We start from the raw sequence: 20,770 nt of genomic DNA, 5'->3' as shown, positions 1-20,770 counted from the left end.
GCACACCAGGCTCTCCCCACTCCCACCCAATATCTCCTGCCGCAGCCACAACTGCCGCTGCTGCTGTTTCAGCAATGGCGGCAAAAGGAAAGTAAAAAATCATGGGGCCACAGTGTTCCTGCTCGTGGCTGACTGGCTGTGCCCTGGAACAGGAAATTATGTCAGAGGAAGACGGGATCTTTTTCTCTGTTTTTGCCGCCACTGCTGAAACAGCAGCAGCAGCAGCAGCAGTGGTGGCCGCAGCAGGGTGGGAGTGGGGAGAGCCTGTTGTGTGCCTCCTGCTCCCTCGAGATTTTGGGGGGTGCCCTTGTTCCGACTCCTATGTATCTTCCAAAATTCTAGACAGCAGATGTACAGATCAGTAGGACCCAAAGCAGTCCAAAACAAGTAAAGTCAGAAACAACACAGTTTATAGCTAATTGTTCAACCACCCTTAGGATTCACCTTTGGGTTTAATAAGCAAAACCATGTGCATGTAAAGACTAGATAAACAAATTAAAACAAAGTTGGAAGCAAATGCCTTTAATATGTAATACTTGGTAGCAATAATGAAACAGTGATGGCATATTCACATAGAAAGCAGCCTGAGCCAACAGATTTATTTTTCCACTGAACATAATTAACTTTGTATGAACTTGACGGCTAATAGTGTGCTGAACTGAACAATGCTGGCAGATTTAGCCAGACTCTGGACACAACTTCTGCATGAAGGAAGCCCTTCACTCTGGGTTACCATATGAATAACATATGGCTCCAGAAAAAGGAGGACGGATTGAGCCATACCTCTCTGTGAAATAATAGTAATAAAAAAGGCAATGCTCCCAGGTTTCAACCTAATTAATGTTTTTTTTTGGAAATTGTACTTATAAATAGTAGGTCTGATTGTTAAGCACCTGATTCTGATAACATGTTGTCTGTTTTGGTGGTTCTGTACTAAGTGAAAACATCTCTGCAAGAATACAAGAGTCCCTATAACCAGTCCTCCAAATGATACAATGATTTCAATTTAGAACTAATTACTACTTTAACCCATGAAACCAATATTTACTCTGTGTACATCTGTATGCTGCACAAGCCGGCATGTTTGAAAATATATGTGAGATCAAATCAAAACGCTACCAACAATAAAGAACGAAAGTGTGGATAGCGCAGCTCATCATAGGTTTGCTTGTTTTGTTTTGGGCAAACGGAGAGAGGACGACTACGCCAAGGAGAGGGAAAGAGAGATCGACCTAATTGGCTTTAGGCTTCAACGTCTTGACGTCATGCCGCCCCGGTGCTCAATCTAATCTTGCCGTATCTTCTCATTAAACCTCCTTGTTTAGAAGCCCCGCTCCTGGAGGAAGAGACGTCAGAGTGCAAGTGACATATTACGTTCCTACTGACATGTTGCCAATTGGGCTACTTTTGAAGACCGGGCACAAAATTGTTGGCGTTGGTGGATTGCACTTTTTGGGCTAATTTCTTGTAATGTGTGCGATTTTTGAGCAGTTTTAGTTCTAGTGTTCTAGCTATCACTCTGTGCAGTCCAAGCCTCATTCTGGTGCTCCAATAGCCTCTCTCAGTGCTGTCCAAGTCTCATTCTGGTGCTCCAATAGCCTTTCTCACCAGTGGCTTCAAGCCTCACTTTGGTGTTGCCACCTACTTCGTTCTGCACGTTTCAGAGTTTCAGTCTTGAACATACAACATATATGTATATATTTTAATGCAACTAAAAACAGAGGACTTGTCATTTTACAGGCTCTACACTTTCAGACAGTCACTTTTTGGCGTAGTGAAGGAAGCGGTAAAGTGTTAGTTTTGCTCAGTGAGCTCTTGGGCGTCTGTATCAGTAGGTCTCCTCGGTGACTGTCAGTTAGGTTCCCTGTGGAAATCTTTTTATGAAGGTGTCTGTTCTTTGATGCTGTTCGTTGGGAGCAGAAGCACTTTTTGATTCAGACAAAGGTAATCAGTGCTATTTTTTTCCTTGAAAAAAGACACCCCTTTGAAATCTGAAAAGTTTTGCTTGGTTTAAAGTAAAAATTGTTTCTTGTGGCTAGATCCAAAAGGGAGATATGACACGTGTACACACATATGTTTTAAAAGGCATGTATATTTTAAAAGGTGTTTTGGGTTTAGCACGTTCTTTTACATTCTAGGATTTACACAAACAACTAGAATGAGTATTGCCTGACAATTAGAATAATGTCTTATACTGTTGTGCTGCTATTCTATTTTATTCACTGTTCTAAAGTTATTGCTCTTGATATAAGAGCTATCGATGTCCCCAATTTTTGTTCAGATTATTGTTAGTATATTTATACTAAAGGCAGTACACTAGCAATAGCAATATTTACTGGGATTGCATTTTAAATGTGTATTGTATGAAAAGTAATGATATAAGTTATATTGCCCATCAAAACATACTTCAGAATTTACCCTACTGAAAGAGGGTATAAAGTTTTTTTTGTATATTTTTAGGATTTTGAAGCAAAATGGTATTCAGTGTGCTTTCAGCACACATTTACCTCAGAGCAAGGTTGTTAAGTCCTGATTCACATTTTCAGGCTATGCCCACTGAATCCTTGAAATATACTTTACGAGTATATATGTTTTTCATTGTGTAGTATGGTGTGTTTTTATCATATTTTTAATGTTTGGTTGTCTATAAATATTTGTAGGTCATATGTCTTCATATATGTGAATCATTTATTGTTTTATAAATATGGTTGCATGCCCTTAATGCAGGCAATTGCCAAAATGTGGCCATGTCGGGCTGTACTTAAATAAACTATTATCCACCATGCGACCTTTAAAAAAAAAAAAAAAAAAAAAAAATATATATATATATATATAAAGGAGTCGCCTAGTGGTTAGGGTGGTGGACTCTGGTCCTGAGGAACTGAGTTCGATTCCCACTTCAGGCACAGGCAGCTCCTTGTGACTCTGGGCAAGTCACTTAACCCTCCATTGCACCAGGTACAAATAAGTACCTGTATATAATATGTAAGCCACATTGAGCCTGCCATGAGTGGAAAAGCGTGGGGTACAAATGTAACAAAAATTAAAAAAACAAAACAAATTATTTTAACAAACAATCATACAAAAATGATATCCATGCATATTCCATAACAAATAAATGTGCTACAACAACATAAAGCTGTTGGATAGATATAAAATGACAGTGAAAATAGAAACCTATGATGCAAGAAAAGAGTCCACTTCTTGATTCTGGCTGGAATACCACACATATGAAAATGTAGAGCATGTTCATATATTTTTTTTATATAACAGAATCCAGTTCCACCAGATATAGATGTTAAGATGAGCGTTGTCTTTCCAGTGTGAAATAATTTCAGGGCTATGGTGATTAAAAAATTAAACAACAATTTGACTTCGTCAGAGAGCAAGAAAGGATTTCCAAATCATGTATTTTGGTAGAAGTTTTGTTTTAAATTTAAATCGTTCCAGAAAAGTGTAGTATTGGGTCATTCGTAAGTAGATGCATCAAAGTTCCTTTTTGTAGTTTACAGGACCAACAAAGATCTGATTTTGTTGAGTCAATGGCTTTACATTTCGTTGGTATCCATAAAGCTGTATGATACATGAAGAACATAGATTGTAAGATTGTTGCCGAAAATGATGCTCTCAGACTAGTGGACCAAACTGAAGACCATTGTGGGTCTGATAGGGAAGTATTTAGATCTTTTCCCCACACTTGTTGAGTGCTTTAGGTACGTTTATTAGAAGACAGATGTTTTATAAAACATCAATGCATGAAGATCTAATACAACATACATATTTATAAATGATCTAGAGATGGGAGTAACTAGTGAGGTAATTAAATTTGCTGATGGCACAATGTTATTCAAAGTTAAACCGCGGGAGGATTGTGAAAAATTACATGAGGACCTTACAAGACTCGGAGACTGGGCGTCTAAATGGCAGATGACATTTAATGTGAGCAAGTGCAAAGTGATGCATGTGGGAAAGAGGAACCTGAATTATAGCTGCTTGATGCAAGGTTCCACATTGGGAGTCACCGACCAAGAAGGGGAACTAGGCGTCGTCGTCGATGATACGTTGAAACCCTCTGCTCAGTGTGCTGCTGCGTCTAAGAAAGCAAATAGAATGTTAGGTATTATTAGGAAAGGAATGGAAAACAAAATAGAGGATGTTATAATGCCTTTGCATCAGTCCATGGTGCGACCGCACTTTTAATATTGTGTTCAATTCTGGTCGCCGCGTCTCAAAAGATATAGTGGAATTAGAAAAGGTACAGAGAAGGGTGACAAAAATGATAAAGAGGATGGGATGACTTCCTTATGAGGAAAGGCTGAAGTGGCTAGAGCTCTTCAGCTTGGAGAAAAGACAGCTGAATGGAGATATGATAGAGGTTTATAAAATGAGTGGAGTGGAACGGGTAGACATAAATTGTTTACTCTTTCCAAAAATGCTAGGACTAGGGGACATGTGATGAAGGTACAAAGTAGTAAATTTAAAACAAATTGGAGAAAACTTTTCTCCACTCAATGTGTAATTAAACACTGGGATTCTTTGCCAGAGAATGTGGTAAAGGTGGTCAGCTTAGCGGGGTTTAAAAAAGGTTTGGACAGCTTCCTAAAGGAAAAGTCCATAGACCATTATTAAATTGACTTGGGGAAAATCCACTGCTATTTCTGGGATAAGCAGCATAAAATGTATTGAACTTTTTCAAGATCTTGCCAGGTAATTGTGACCTGGATTGGCCATTGTTGGAAACAGGATGCTGGGCTTGATGGACCTTTGGTCTGTCACAGTGTGGCAGTATTTATGTACTTTATGTACACACTGGCCTGTAATAAATGCTTGAACATTAGACACTGAAGTAAAATGGGCCAAAACCCATTTGGTCGATTTAATAATTTTCTGTAATTGATGCCAGTGTTAAAACTGTGAATCAGAAATATTGAATTTGGCTTGAAGTTGTGCAAATGGTTTAAAGTGGCCATCAGATATCAGTTGGTTTAGAAACCATATAATACATTTTTGCTAGATTGGTCACTGCAGAGCCTTGCCTGCTTGTCCCAGTTTCTTATTTTTCCATAATGGTGTATCGTTTACATCAAGAAATGAGGGGAGTGCATTTGCCAACTTAACGGAACGCCAATGAAGTAGTTTGTGAACAAATTTTATTACAGTGAGATAGTGAACGTAAATTAATGTTAAGACTAGCTAAAACAGTGGGTGGAAAGGGAAAACACAATGCTCTTTCCAATCTTAAGTTGGAGTATCAAAGGAGCTCTGGAGAACCAGTGATACCCTTTAGAGAGAATGTATGAGTGGTGATAATGGCTAAAGTTAGGAAAGTTAACACCTCCTTTAATTTTAATTGGTTGAGAGAAATTCTAGAGGGTTTTGCCTTCCAAAGAAAGGAGGATAATAAGTTATCTATTGATTTGAAAAAATTGGGAGGAAGTTGAACTGGAAGCATGCTTAACATCTAATTTGTTCTTGGGGCTAGCGTCATCTTGATAAATTCCAGTGTTCCCCACTAGCTTAAATGAAGTGGGGACCATTTAGTGATGGTACTCTTAAGGGACTGAAGAAGAAAATCAATATTTTTGTCTATCGTGTCTTTGAGACCTACCTAAATGAATTCCAAGATATTTTATGTAAGACAATTGTGTATTAAATGAGAAGAAACTTAAATCTTCTATATTTAAATCATCATATAAAGGTAAACATTCTGTTCCCAATTTATTTTGTAACCTGAGATTCTTGAGGAAATTAATGACAGGATATGAGATAGCGAAGGGACTGTGGTGTACATTAATAGGTTGTCAGCATATAATGAGAGTTGTACAGATCAATGGCCTACTCTTAAACCTGATATTGTTTTGTCTGATCTTAATGCTGTTGCAAGAGTGTCAATTGCTAGATTGAAAAGAAGTGGAGAATAGGGGACTTCCTTGTCACGTACTTCCAGATATGGAAAAGTTTGAGGACAATTTTATTGTTTACAAAAATACTTGCTTTTGGGTGTTGGTATAACAATTTAACCATGTGAAAAAAGTTTGGGCGAAAACCAAACTTTCCAAAAGTAAGAAAAAGAAATTTCCACTCCACTCTATCAAATGCTTTCTCTGCATCTAAGGTTAATGCATTTATCATTATGCTTATTTGCTATAGGGAGTATATTACAAAATAGTCTTGCATTGTCACTAGTAGATCTATTTCTCTTAAAGCTACATTGATCTGGGTGGATAATACTATCCATTACTTTTGATAACCTGAGAGCAAGAACTTTGGCATATATTTTACTGACTAAATGTATTAACAATATCGGAAAGAAGAATTTGCTACTTCAGTAGTGTATTTTCCAGGTAATTTTAGCCAAATTGTTATTTGATTGAACCAAATTGTTATTATACTAGAAAAAAAATTGTAACAGTAAAGGGGATAGTACTTTTGAAAAATGTTTATAGTATTCATCCGAACAGCCATCAGGATAGGACGACTTCCCTATGAGGAAAAGCTAAAGCGGCTAGGGCTCTTCAGCTTGGAGAAAAGGTGGCTGAGGAGAGATATAATAGAGGTCTATAAAATAATGAGTGGAGTTGAAACAGCACTCTCTAAAGTCTGTAATGACCTGTTCCTTGCCAAATCCAGAGGCCACTACTCTATCCTCATCCTCCTCTCTCTATCCGCCGCTTTTGACACTGTCAATAATGATTTACTTCTTGCCACACTGTCCTCATTTGGGTTCCAGGGCTCTGTCCTGTCCTGGTTCTCCTCTTATCTCTCCCACCGCACCTTCAGAGTTCACTCTCATGGATCCTCCTCCACCCCCATCCCGCTATCTGTTGGTGTTCCCCAGGGATCTGTCCTTGGACCCCTTCTCTTCTCAATCTACACCTCTTCCCTGGGCTCCCTGATCTCATCTCATGGTTTCCAGTATCATCTCTATGCTGATGACACCCAGCTGTATCTCTCCACACCAGACATCACCGCGGAGACCCAGGCAAAGGTATCAGCCTGCTTATCTGACATTGCTGCCTGGATGTCCAACCGCCACCTGAAACTGAACATGTCCAAGACCGAGCTCATCGTCTTTCCACCAAAACCCACTTCTCCTCTTCCTCCACTTTCTATCTCAGTTGATAACACCCTCATCCTCCTTGTCTCATCTGCCTGCAACCTCGGAGTCATCTTTGACTCCTCCCTCTCCTTCTCTGCGCATATCCAGCAGATAGCCAAGACCTGTCGCTTCTTCCTCTTTAACATCAGCAAAATTCGTCCCTTCCTCTCTGAGCACACCACCCGAACTCTCGTCCACGCTTTCATTACCTCTTGCCTTGACTACTGCAACTTACTCCTCACTGGCCTCCCACTTAGCCACCTATCCCCCCTTCAATCTGTTCAGAACTCTGCTGTACGTCTTATATTCCGCCAGAACCGACATACTCATATCACCCCTCTCCTCAGGTCACTTCAGTGGCTTCCCATCAGATACCGCATTCAGTTCAAGCTTCTCCTTCTAACCTACAAATGCACTCAGTCTGCTGCCCCTCACTACCTCTCTACCCTCATCTCCCCTTACGTTCCCGCCCGAAACCTCCGTTCACAAGACAAATCCCTCCTCTCGTTACCCTTCTCCACCACTGCCAACTCCAGGCTCTGCTCATTCTGCCTCGCCTCACCCTATGCTTGGAACAACCTTCCCAAGCCCTTACGCCAAGCCCCCTCCCTGCCCATCTTCAAGTCTTTGCTTAAAGCCCACCTCTTCAATGCTGCATTCGGCACCTAACTCTTCCCTTTCAGGAAATCCAGACTGCCCCAATTTGACTGCCCCTATCTGACTGACTGTTCACATGTCCTTTAGATTGTAAGCTCCTTGAGCAGGGACTGTCCTTCTATGTTAAATTGTACAGTGCTGCGTAACCCTAGTAGCGCTTTAGAGATGTTAAATAGTAGTAGTAGTAGAATGGTTAGATGTGAAGCGTCTGTTCACGCTTTCCAAAAATACTAGGACTAGGGGGCATGCGATGAAGCTAGAATGTAGTAGATTTAAAACGAATGTGAGAATTTTTCTTCACTCAACATGTAATTAAACTCTGGAATTCGTTACCAGAGAATGTGGTAAAGGCGGTTAGCTTAGCGGAGTTTAAAAAAGGTTTGGACGGCTTCCTAAAGGAAAAGTCCATAGACCGTTATTAAATGGACTTCAGGAAAATCCACTATTTCTGGGATAAGCAGTATAAAATGTTTTGTACATTTTTGGGGTCTTGCCGGGTATTTGTGACCTGGATTGGCCACTATTGGAAACAGGATGCTGGGCTCAATGGACCTTTGGTCTTTCCCAGTATGACAATACTTATGTACTTATGTGCTTTGTTAAAGATTTAATGGCATATTCAATCTCCTCTATTGTAATAGGATCTTGGATAGGAAAGGGAGGAGGGAGATAGGGCGATAGTTGGAAGGACAGGTAAGGTCCAATGAAGGTTTTTTTTAAGGAGTGGTGTGACTATGGCATGTTTGAAGGCATCAGGAAAAGTCACAGTGGAAAGTGAACGATTGAGGATGACAGTAGGAGAGATAGTGTTAAGTAGATGGGTGGTAATAGGATCAGAGGAACAGGTAGTTAGTTTCAAGGAGGAAAGAAGATGTGTAGTTTCCTCTTCAGTGATTTCAGAAAAGGAGGCAGGGGTTGGAGGGTTGAGAGAATGGACTAAGGAAAGGAGAAGTGGAGGTGACCTGGTTGAGAATTCAAGTTTAATCTTCTGAACTTTATCATGAAAGTACTCAGCCAGAGTCTGGGGAGAAAGTGAAGGGGGAGTTGGGAGGTGAAGGCACTTTGAGGAGAGAGTTCAGTGTGGCAAAGAGACATCGAGGGTTTGAGCCAAGAGAATTTGTCAACTGGATGTAATAGTCCTGTTTGGCAAGTAAAAGAGCAGACTGGAGGGAGGTCAGCAAGAATTTGAAATGTATGAAGTCAGCATGGGCACGGGATTTCAACCAAAGGCGTTCGGCAGAGCGGGCACAGGAACGTAGGTAGCGGATTCTAGAGGTCAGCCAAGGCAGGGGTTTGGTACGTTTTACAGAATGGGGAATGGGAGGAGCGAGAGTATCCAGAGCAGAGGAGAGAATAGTATTATAGGAAGATGCTTGGAATGCCCTTCCGCGGGAGGTGGTGGAGAGGAAAACGGTAACAGAATTCAAACATGCGTGGGATAAACATAAAGGAATCCTGCTCAGAAGGAAGGGATCCCCAGAAGCTTAGCCGGTGGTGGGAGGCAGGGCTGGTGGTTGGGAGGTGGGGATAGTGCTGGGCAGACTTATACGGTCTGTGCCCTGAAAAAGGCAGGTACAAATCAAGGTAAGGTATACACAAAAAATGGCACATGTGAGTTTATCTTGTTGGGCAGACTGGATGGACCGTGCAGGTCTTTTTCTGCCATCATCTACTATGTTACTATGTAAGAGACAGCCTCATTGACAGACTTGAATACCATAGTGGTAGAGAAGAGATTTGAAACACTGGAGGACAGAGTAGAAGGGTCAATAGCCTGAAGATTCCTAAATGTATTGGTTAAGATTGGACGGGACTGGGGAGGAGGGTGTTTAAGTGTGAAAGTTATCAGATGATGGTCAGAGAGGGGAAGAGTTTGAGGCACAGAAACTGGAGAGTGAGCAGTTTGAGAAGAGGATAAGATCAAGACAGTGGCCATTCTGGTGAGTGGGGGCAGTGGAGCACAGTTGAAGATTGAAAGAGGATGTTAAAGCAAGAAACTGAGAAGCATAAGAGTCAGAGGGATCATTAGCATGAATGTTAAAATCCCCAAGAATGAGGGAAGGAGATGAAGGTTCAAGAAAGAAGGAAAGCCAGGCATCAAAGTCAGTGAGAAAGGAAGAAAGGGACTTATCACGGGGTCGATAAATGACTGCTGCTCAGAGAGGCAGAGGAGCAAATAGACGGATGGAGTGGACTTCGAAGGAAGAAAAACAGTGAGACTGAGGTGGAAGAAGAGGTTGAAATCTACAAGAGGGTGAAAGTAGTAGTCGGACACCACTTCCGCGGCCAACTGGGCGATTAGTATGAGAGTAAAGATAACCTCCATGGCAGAGGGCGCGACAGAAGCAGAGTCTTCAGGGTAAAGCCAAGTTCCAGTTAGGGCAAGCGGATGGAGAGTACGAGAGATAAAGAGGTCATGGATGTAGGAAAGTTTGTTACAGACACAGCGGACATTCCACAGAGCGCAAGAGAAAGGCAGGGAAGAAGGGGGGAGGAGAGGAACAGAAATTAGATTGGAAATATCACGGTGTGACCTGCATAAATAGGATGAGAGCTGATGTGGAGGACCAGGATTGGGATTAATGTCCCCAGCGGAGAGCAGGAGAAGGAGCAAGAGAGTATGGAGAAGAGTAGGAGAGGTATGACGACAGAGACGAAGGCGAGATGTACTCAGATAGAAAGAAGATGGATGACTGGAAGGAAGGAAATGTTGAAGGTTGAGAGCTGAGGAAAAGGAAGAGGAAAAAAAGAGATGGTGAGGTGATGAATACAGAGGGTGGACAATGTGTTCCTGCAGTGTACAGTGGTTTCAGATGGAGAAACAGGTTAGGAAGGGACAGTACCAAGAAGAAAAAGTGTACTGGAGCCATAAGCAGTAAATGGGAGAAAAATAAATGTAAGGAGAAAAATGCCCCGGCGTGCGGCACCTACAGCGGAGGCCCTGAGTGTATCGGAGTGGACCTGGGGAGTCGCTGGTTGAACAATGAGGAAATATATATAATCCTATGAAAAGTTTCTTTGGTGTAAAAGGACTAACAACCTGGGTTCAGAGAGCTTTTTTTATTTTTACATATATGAATTTTTTTCCTTAATTTGTAAAGAGAAGAGGCTCGGTGTGCTTAATATCTTAACATGGCCAACTTTAAGGCAATGTGCGCTAGTGTTGCCAAACTGCCTGTCACAGCAAGCTTCCTTGTCTAATTACAACAAACCACATCATAGCTCATTCCTTGTGTAAATAAACTCAACTGTGTCCCTTGCAAAACAATGCATTAATGCGCCCAAAAACAAAATAATAAAATCTTATAGTACACTATTCAATATACTGTCCTTCTATAATAAAACACTTTTCTTAGGAAGAAGTGGATTGTGTAACCTGGGTCTGACAGAGGGCCCCATTTCGTATTCTGTGTCAGGGACCTTCAACTTGCTTTCATTATCTGCTATTAATCACTAATGTCTGCCATGTTGGAAAACTGTTAGTCTTAGAAAGTGCAGACGAAGACTTCCTTCTTAACTGCTCCTGACGAATCAAAAATTTGCATCATAAATTTGATGATGTCATTTTCAGTAAACTTTATAAAAAAAAAATCAACTAAAGCCTGGGAACTGGGGAGACACACGATAATAACAGTGTCTTTAACTATAGGCTCTGCTCAATTATAGAATTCTACTTGACAGTATCATCAATGTTGTTCTGTTACAGCCAACTGAAAAAGTCAATATTGTTCTCACAAAGTAAGATGTAATCTATCACTACCCATAGGAAGTGGAGGTACATGCTCCATCATAAACTACTTAATTAGAGAAAATTCATGCTGGTGCTGTATAAAATGCTGCACTTAGGAGCTGTCAGAGTCTGTGTATGAAGATGGCTCTGTTCAATGAGATAAATTTTATCTTGGCATAAGTCCTCGCTCCCAAAGTTGGGTACAGGAATCTGCGCTAAGCGCTATTCTATAAAAGTTACATAGTACTAAGTAATCTTTATAAAATTGGTGCTTAGCACGTATCTTAAAGATGCATAAATGTTGGTGCCGTTTATTGAATCTGGCCCATAACTAGATTGGACTGATGTACCAGATATATTTTTTTGTAATTGTGCTAGGCATTGTATGAGGTACAACAATCTCTCTTTTTGTAAAACAAAAGTGTTGTATTATGAACATTTTATTTCTATTTTGTGGTTCAATAAAGTTTGGAAATAAATACTGTTGGGGAAGAGGAATGGCTGTAAGGCTTTTTTTTTTTAAACTCTGGAGGGATGGAGAATGGATTGAATCATCAACATAATTTTATGTACTAGTCAAAATGGATGAAGGATCACTGTACAGATATAGCCCTCCTCTTGTAATCCCTAAATTTGTGTGGCCAAATTTAGCTGGTTTAGTACTGAATATTATGCTGGCCAGCTTAATTGGGAAAGCCCATCCCAGATATCCCAGTCCAGCTACCTTTTATCTTATGACATTTTGACCATACAGTAGTTGTGTGAACAAAGTTTGCCTGGACAGATGTGGAGATTTAGAAATGGCATCCAGAAGCACACAAACTTGCCCCTACTTACACAGGCTTATGGAACTGTTAACTGAATAACAGAGGAGAGTCTTGACAAAATCCTGAGAAGCCTTCGACTAACTCCCTGCTTCCTTGATCCCTGTCCATAAAAGAGCAGCAGGTGAGAAGGGACTCCTAGATGGGGGCCACAAGAGTAGTAAACCCCTCCCTTTTCAATGGACAATTACCAACAGCATTAAAAAGGGCAGTGGTGCATACTAGATGGTCTTTTCAGAAACCAAGACAGGGGATTTTCCTCAGTACTGGATCTGTTTGACTTTCAGTAGCTTTTGACAGTATAGACCACAGTAGACTGACAGAAACAGGTGTTTGCCTGGTTCAGATCCTAGACAGACAACAATTCATACTGTTAGGCAGCACCTCATTGCTATCAAAAGTGCTTACCTGTGAGGTGCCACAAGGATTAATAGTCTTTTTTTTAATTTTTGAAATGTTTTCATTATATACTAGTGAAAAAGGCCCGTTTCTGACAGAAATGAAATGGGCGCTAGCAAGGTTTTCCTCGGAGTGTGTGCCCCCTCCCTACCCATCTTCAAATACTTGCTCAAAGCCCACCTCTTCAATGTCGCTTTCGGCACCTAACCATTGTACCTCTATCCAGGAAATCTAGACTGCCCCAATTTTGATTGACTGCACTTTTTGTCCTTTTTGTCTTTTAGATTGTAAGCTCCTTTGAGCAGGGACTGTCCTTCTTTGTTAATTGTACAGCGCTGCGTAACCCTGATAGCGCTCTAGAAATGTTACATAGTAGTAGTAGTAGAGTGTGTGTGAGATTGACTGTGTGAGAGAGAGTGAATGTGCGAGTGTGTGTGTGTGACAGAGAGAGAATGAGAGTGGGTGCGAGTGTGTCCGTGAGAGAGAGAGAGTGTGTGTGTGAGAATCAGAGTGTGTGCCAAGGGCCCCACCCTCCTCTATCCCAGTTCCAGGGTGCGCCCTCCATCCCTCCCTCCGTGCGTTCGAGATCCAGGGTCATCCCCCCTCCCTTGGAGTTCCAGGGTCCCTTCCAGTTTAAGGGTCTACCCCACCCTCCCTCTGAGTTTCAGGGTCCCCACCCTCCCAGTTCCAGGGTCACCTTCCCTTCCTCCCTCCCAGTTCCAGGGTCCCCCTACCAGTTCAAGGGTCCCTCCCCCTCCCTCCCAGTTCCATGGTCCTGTCCCCTCCCTTCCTCCCTCCCTCCCTCGGAGGTGCTTGGTGGGGGGGGGGGGAGGGTTGCTATTTGCTGTCAACCTAAGGAGACACTGCTTCTGGCGTCCAGCAGCTAAGTCCTGTCCTGACCCACAGGCAGCTGGAGCTCCCTCATACTCTTTCAGTGACACACATTGACAGGCAACGGCTGGATAAAGTGTTTTAGTGATATTTAGTTTAGATTTCATTATATTTACAGATGTGTAGCTTTCAAATAAATTAAAAAGGTGTGCAGTAAGAAACCAAAAACAAAAACCTTTTGTCCTTTACCTGTTAAGGCGCAGTTTATCCAGTAGAAACAGCTTTAGACGTGTTTCAGATGGAAGAAGGGAAAAAAAAACGACAATGTGTATCAGCAGCTCGTAGGTGTGCTTGGTTTTGAGTGTATGGGAATGACGGCTGTGTTGGGGATTGGAAATAGAGATTAACCAATGGGCCTCCTTACTTACATTGTAGTTGATTGGGTCAGTTCCACTTGTGTGTAGTAATTGTCCTGCTGCATGGCCAGAGTTGGAGAGGAGTGGGGGGTGCGGCGGAACGGTGAGCGAGCGAGCGGCTGTGGGAGGGTGGGTGAGGGGGAGTGTGGGCGGGGGGGACGGGGTACAGTGGCGATTTTGTTTGGTTTTGAGTGTATGGGAATGACTGCTGCGTTGGGGAGTGGAAACAGAGATTAACCAATGGGCTTCCTTGATTCGTTGAGTGTCTTTGCTTCGCCCTCGACGTCATCACGTTGTGACGCGAGGGCGGGGCGACACTCATGGCCAAACCGGATATCTCGGCTGCCTCAAGTTACCGGCTTGAGGCTTCATTCGAACGTTGGAGGTGCCTTGTATATATAGAGATATACGGAAATATGCAAAGAAATAAAATCAAAGGGATAATTATACCAAACTTGGGGCCCTGTTTACTAAGCCATGCTATAGGCGCGCTAACATTTGTAGCATGCACTAAAAATTAGCGCGAGCTAACTCTAGAAACACCCATATATTCCTATGGGTGTCTCTAGCGTAAGCGCGTGTTAATTTTTAGCACACGCTAAAAACACTATTGCACCTTAGTAAACAGGGCCCTTAATGCATACAAGTCCACTTTATAGAGAACTAGAGGCAAAAGATACAGAAAAACAAAAATTGTAACTTTTTGACCAAAGAACAACACATCAAGACACCAACAAAGTTGCTCTTTAGAGAGAGGTTCTTGTGAAGATACTAAAAACTCTGTCTGGAGATGCAATTAAATCACAGGCTCCTTTTTATTATTAACCTTTCTCAATCCCATGGGTAAATAATATAACTTCCTTGTCATCTATACTAGACCAGTTCAGACTAATGGGTTTTGTCCATCTACCAGCGGAAGGAGACGGAGAAAATAGTTCCAATTAAACCGCCCCTTAAGGGTATCATGCATCCTGGAATGTTCAGTATTTTCTCTGTCTCCTAGTGGATGGTGGACAGATCGTGCAGTTGCTCTGGATTGCTGGCTGGTAGCTTCTGTCACAGATTCTTCTGGTGACAGTGGAGCCAGGGGTGTTCTGGAAGCCGTGTTGGGGCTAGTTTTAGATGATACTCAGTGGTCCTGAGTTCCTCATCTGCCAGCTAGGGTGATATCCAGTGACCTTGGTTCCCTCCCCTCCTCTACCTCCCCTGGCTGTCTTTCTAGCAGGTTGATGGTTGATTGTGGCATGTACTAACTTGTCTCCCCTGTGGGGTTCTTCTCTTCTGTGGTGTTAGGTAATCTGAATTTCTGCCTCTGAGGTAAGCCTTTATTTATTTCTGTCACTAGTGAAGAAGGTTGTTTAAAAAAAAAAAAGGAAACTGATTTTCCCTCCTTTTCTGCCTCTGAGGTAAACCTTTTTTAAATTCCTGTCACTAGTGAAGAAGGTTGTTTAAAAAAAAAAAAAAAGAGAAGAAACTATGTTTTTCCTTCTTTCTCTTGCCTGTTACCTGATCTATATTCCTTCCTTTGGCAATGTATTCTAGGGGGTCGCTTGTGAAGTTTCTTTGAATTTCGCTGTCCGGTGTCTGATTCTGATCTTGGACCCTTCTGAGCTGGTACCAGTTGCTTTGATTTTTTTTGTGAGGCATGGCTCATGTCTGGATCATGAAACTCAGTTGTTTTTCTCCTCTTCATGGTCCTAGACGGCGGCTGGTTCAGAGGGCGGCCCTGTTGCTGGAACTTGTACCTTTGCGATTCGGAGGTCTTAGTCTGCCATTTCCAAAGTGGCGGAAGTCTCTCGCTGGCTCTGTTTGGCTTTAGGCTCGGTCTTTTTAGTCCAGGGCTATTTTTTTCATTCCTGTCAGCCTTACGCGGCTGTTGGTCAGTTCTTTTTCAGACTGTCTGGTCTCTGCTGCTTCTGGCATCTTGCTTGAGATGCCCCTGCTATTTGATTCTTGTTTTGGCAGCAGTTTTTCCTCCCTTCCTTAGGGAGGTTCTGGTTCTCTCGTCCCCGTGGATCCCTCCTGTCTGCTCTGGTTTGTCTGCAGGGCACTTTCCTTCTGGTGGGGGTCCGAGTTGCCCTTGGTGTGCAATTGCTAGCTCAAATCCCTCTTCTGAGTACCCTCAGGAGCACCATTCTTGCCAGTCTTTTGGTTGGACTCAGTTCAGTGTCTCTTTACGGGAATGTGCCTTTTTAGGACTAGTTTGCCACAGCTCTTCCTTGCTTCCGGGCGGGAGTTTTAGCCTGGCACAGGCGGATTTTGCCTTTTCTAGTTTCAGGCGCCTCTCTCCTGGCACATTTGGCACTCGCTTCCTTTCTATAAGGGGCGCAGTTCTTTCCTGCTGAGCAGATCTATTGCTGTGCATCTGGATTATCGCCTCTTAGCTCTGCGCTTTTCTCTACTTTTCTGTAGGGAAGTAGCTGTGTTCTAGGTCTGGAGTTTGACTCTCCCTTAGCTGGTTTTTTCTCAGTTTGGTGTTAGAGGCCAGCTTCCTCTTTGTTCCTGGCCTGGCGAGAGTTGTTTCTTCCTCACTGCCTTACGGCTGCATTTTGCTCCCTATGGTCTGAGGATCCCAGCTCCGTGATGCTTACCTCCCTCTTGGCAGGAGTTCTTTCTCTACGTTGACTGCTGCTTCGTATCGGTTGCCTAGGAGGGCGGTCATTGTGGCTCAGAGACCACTTGAGGGCTTAGAGTGTCTCTTAGGGCACGGGGCTTTCTCTTCTTGTAGTTTTAGTCCCTCTGGGCCAGGGGAGTGCAGCGCCAGGTCTGCATTTCCACAAGTTGTGCTTCTTTCCTGCTAGCCTCCTGGCAGCACCTTCTTCTCTGGCTGTTCCCTGGGACTCCTTCTATGCATTTTGCTTGTTGAGCACAGCTCCATCGCTGCGTGTTGAGCGCAGCTCCATCGCTGTGTGTTGAGCGCAGCTTCATTATTCCATGCAGTTCCACCGTTCCATGTTGGGCACGGCTCCATCACTGGATGCTGGGCACAGTTCCAGGTTGGCTTTAGCTCCATAGCTGTATGTTGAGGACAGCTCTATCATGGCATGTTGAGTGAAGTTCCTTCGCTGCTTATTCTGCAACCTTTCATCTCTGCATGTTGAACGCAGCTCCATTGTCACATGTTGAGTGTATTTCTTTCTCTGCAGGTCTCAGCATGGGGCACAGTCCTGTGTCTTTGTGTAGAACACAGCTCTGTGTCTGCCTGTGGTACGCAGCTCTTTGTCTGCGTGTGGCATGCAGCTCTCTCTTTGCGTATGGAACGCAGCTCCCTATCTGCGTGCAGAGCACAGCTCCACCGCCTGTTGAGTGTAGCTCAATATCTGTATGTTTAGCACAACTCTTCTCTGCAAATTGGATGAAGTGGAGCACAGCTCTGTGACTGCAGGTACTACACAGCTTCATGTCTGCGTAGGAAGCGCTGCTCCTTGCTGGGGTCTGGAGCGCAATTCCTTGCCGGTGTCAGGAGTGCAGCTCCTTGTTTGCGTGTGGAAAGCAGCTCCTTGTCTGTGTTTTATACACAGTTCCATCGCTATCGCAGCTTCAGCTCTGCAGGTACCTCTAACATCCAGCTCTTTCAGTGGGGCACTGCTCATCCTCTGTTTGTTACTCTCAGCTTCTTCTCTGCTTGTTCAGTGCATTTCTATCTTTGCCAGAGGTGTGCAACTCTTTCTCTGCCCGTGGTGCGTGGCTCAGTTTGTGTGCTTTGAGTGCAAATCCATTTGTTCTCGTTGAGCACGGATCCTACTCTGCCTGATGAACGCAGCTTCTTTTCTGTCCCTTGAGCACAGTTCAGTCTCTGACTGTGGAGCATATTTTCACATTTGCCTGTTGGGCACTGTTTCACCTTGTTGGTCAACCCCAGCTTTTTTCTGCGGGTTGACAGTAACTTCTCAGCAGCTGTGGAATACTGCAGTTTAGTCTGCTAGACAAGGCTGTCTTGTCTCCTGTTAGCTACCATTCCTGTGGCACCTTTTCTTGTCGTAGCCTCTTGGTGGCTGGCGAGAAGCTTATCCATTGCTGGAGTTTGAATTAGTCTCTGCTCCTTTTGTGGCTACTTGGCACCTTGGGGGTCTTTTCTCCACAGTGTGGCTCTCGACTCTCTTTTTTTTTTTTTTTGTCTCCTTTTGTTCTCTTGGCTCTGTTCTTTCATCCCTAAGTCCAGAGTGAGCTGGTTGAGGAGTACTCTTTCTACGGTTGTACCCTGGTATGTTGCTGCCCTTTTCTTCATGGTTCTCCTAGAGAGACTAGCGCTCCAGTTAGTTGGTTCTCTCGACTCTGGAGTCTCTTCTTGTTCTGTGGAGTTTGATTCTCTCACTAGGCGCGGGTCTGGGAGGTTCCTGGGCCTTGCTTCTGTGAAGTGTGGCACACTGTTTGGGGTTGCATACTCCTAGTACTTGTTAGGGTCGCTTCATCTGACCGTCTTGGACTCAAGGCAGACCGGCAGGTTTGGGAGTTAGTCTTTGTCCTACCAGGGTTCGGAGAAGTGGATCATGGTCTAGGAGAGACAGTTCTTCTCGTTTCTTGGATTCGACTGTTGCCTTCCTTCCAAGGGGGGTCCTTTGGCATGAGTATCTTTTGCTGCTTCTTTTACTTCTCTCGGGACAGGGGTACGTAATTGTTCTTTTGTTCAGGACTTTTGTTTTACGTCCTAAGGCTTCAGTTCCTTTTCTAGTGTCTAACTCTGTTCCATTTTGGTAGCCCGGTGGTTCGGATATTTGAATCCTTTTCTGCTGATCAGTTTTTTGCTGTGTGTATAGCTTTGTTGATTTTTCAACCTTCTGCATTCTTCTTTTCTCCCCCACTCTTTGGGAAACTGCTTTGCTACATCCCATTAGTCTGGCCTGGTCTGGTATAGATGACAAGCAAGGAAAAATTATGTTCTTACCTGATAAGTTTCTTTCCTTTAATCATACCAGACCAGTCCAGATGCCCTCCCTGGCTAAAGTCTGTCAGAGTGTTGTTGCCTTTAGATATCCCTGGCTGTTCCACAACACTTCAATATTTTGGGATGTCCTACAGCACTTCCTACTTCATCTTCTCTATTCAGTCTCCTGCCACTTGTTGTTGTATGACTCCTGTTACTTGGCATCACGGAGTTCTTTCCCCAGATTCAGGAGTAGATCTCTATGTGCTTGAGCAAGCTCAGTATGGACCATTCCCTCTCGCTTACTTTACTGTGAGGGGAGGTTGCAGTTGCCTTTGGCCAAGCAGGAACAGTGAGGTTCTGCATATTGGCTCCAAGAATTTGCCTGTTTGGTATTAACTGTGTTTTCTTCTAGACTTCAGAGCACCATTGCTTGGCTATTCAAAACACTGAACATTCCAGGCTGCACGATACCCTTAAGGGGCGGTTTACTTGTAACTATTTTCTCTGTCTCCTTCCGCTGGTAGATGGACACAACCCATTAGTCTGGACTGGTCTGGTATGATTAAAGGAAAGAAAATTATCAGGTAAGAACATAATTTTTCCTTAGAGACCATTGATTCTTCATAAGAGAGCTGCAGGATATCTTTCAGATATATTTTAAAGATCTCTATTGGTGCGAGAAAATGAGTCACAGGAAAACTTAAAATCTGTAGATTACGGGCTCTCACTGAATTCTTAAGTGCTTCTAAATGGAAATGAATAGACAGGCTATCCTTAAGCATTGATGTAGTCACGGCACTAAAAGTGCCCATTTGAGTCTCAACCTTTGCAAACCAGAACCTATGTCATTAATCTTAGGCTCATGATCAGTTAATGTCATATCTGTTTCCTCAGTAAATTTACCAAACTTGGAGAGATTATCTTGAAGGAATTTCTCAACTCTATGAATAGCTGATTAAACATTTTTAAGAGATACCTCCTGTGATGTAGTAATATCAGGATGAGCCAGTGGAGTTACTGGTGATGGTATCTTAACACCTTCTTTAATCCCAATACTTGGTGTCTGTTGCTCTAAAGAAATAGGTCCATTGAGTTTTCATCCTTCCAGACCCTGAGTTATATCTACCTTAGATACGCTACCCATATCTACAGTGAGAACAGATTGAGGGGGTGGGGTGGGTCTCCCAGGGATAAAGAGGCACCAAAAATAGAGGAAGTACTCACAGTCAGTGGAGGTAAATTAGCCATGGCCTACTGAAGATGAAAATCCATTGGTCCCTGTAATGTGTCAGGCTATGAAGACTTTCTCTTGGCACCCTTTCACTTCCCCATAGAAAAGTGAGGTGGCATGCTCCTCAATTGCTCCAAAGAGGTGGCATGTGCCATGTACCATGGCAGGAATGCCGATTTGTACTGCTGGGGCCCTCTCAGCAAGCAAGGATGACCTGGGGCGCCTTCTGGACTTCCTGCTGGGAACACAATCACCTGCTAGATCTCTGAAGATCAGCACTTTTGCCTATTCTATTTAACATCTACTTTAAGCCACTAGCCAAGCTGATTTGGGTGATGGATACTTACATCTGCATGGATGACATGCAGCTACTCGTATTGAAAAGGACTTTCCTACAGCTTGGAATTGATTATCTGTTTAACAGCATTCAGGATTGAGTAAAAGCAACAAACTGTGCCTGGACCCAAGTACAACTGAGCTCCTGTGGGTCCCTAACCCAAGTGGTCACATATCTGACATCAAAATCTATTTTGGGAGCTTAGCATGCCCCCTTAAATCATAAGTCAGGAACCTAGGGATACAGCTAGGCTCAACAGTAGCGCTAATCCCCCAAATACCAAGCAACCTTCAGAAGCTGTTTCTATCATTTGTGACGACTAAGCTGCCTGCAAAGAATTTGCACCAGTTCCAATTGATTCAGAATGTTGTAGCATGAC

At 43.2% G+C, this 20,770-nt stretch overlaps 1 protein-coding gene across 1 annotated transcript in view; it reads left to right on the top strand.

Annotated features, from left to right (window-relative positions):
- The first annotated feature begins 74 nt into the window (after nucleotides 1-74).
- Nucleotides 75-20,770, top strand: part of TRIQK (triple QxxK/R motif containing) — a 147,893-nt gene continuing 127,197 nt past the window's right edge. Inside the window, exons 1-2 of the mRNA XM_030189750.1 lie at nucleotides 75-91; nucleotides 1,887-1,944. Coding sequence (XP_030045610.1) covers nucleotides 75-91; nucleotides 1,887-1,944 — 75 coding nt within the window. The remainder of the gene's footprint in view (nucleotides 92-1,886; nucleotides 1,945-20,770) is intronic.

Source organism: Microcaecilia unicolor, chromosome 1 (assembly GCF_901765095.1).
Source record: "Microcaecilia unicolor chromosome 1, aMicUni1.1, whole genome shotgun sequence".
In the NCBI taxonomy this organism is placed as follows: Eukaryota; Metazoa; Chordata; class Amphibia; order Gymnophiona; family Siphonopidae; genus Microcaecilia; species Microcaecilia unicolor.
This window is presented reverse-complemented; position numbering and strand designations above follow the sequence as displayed.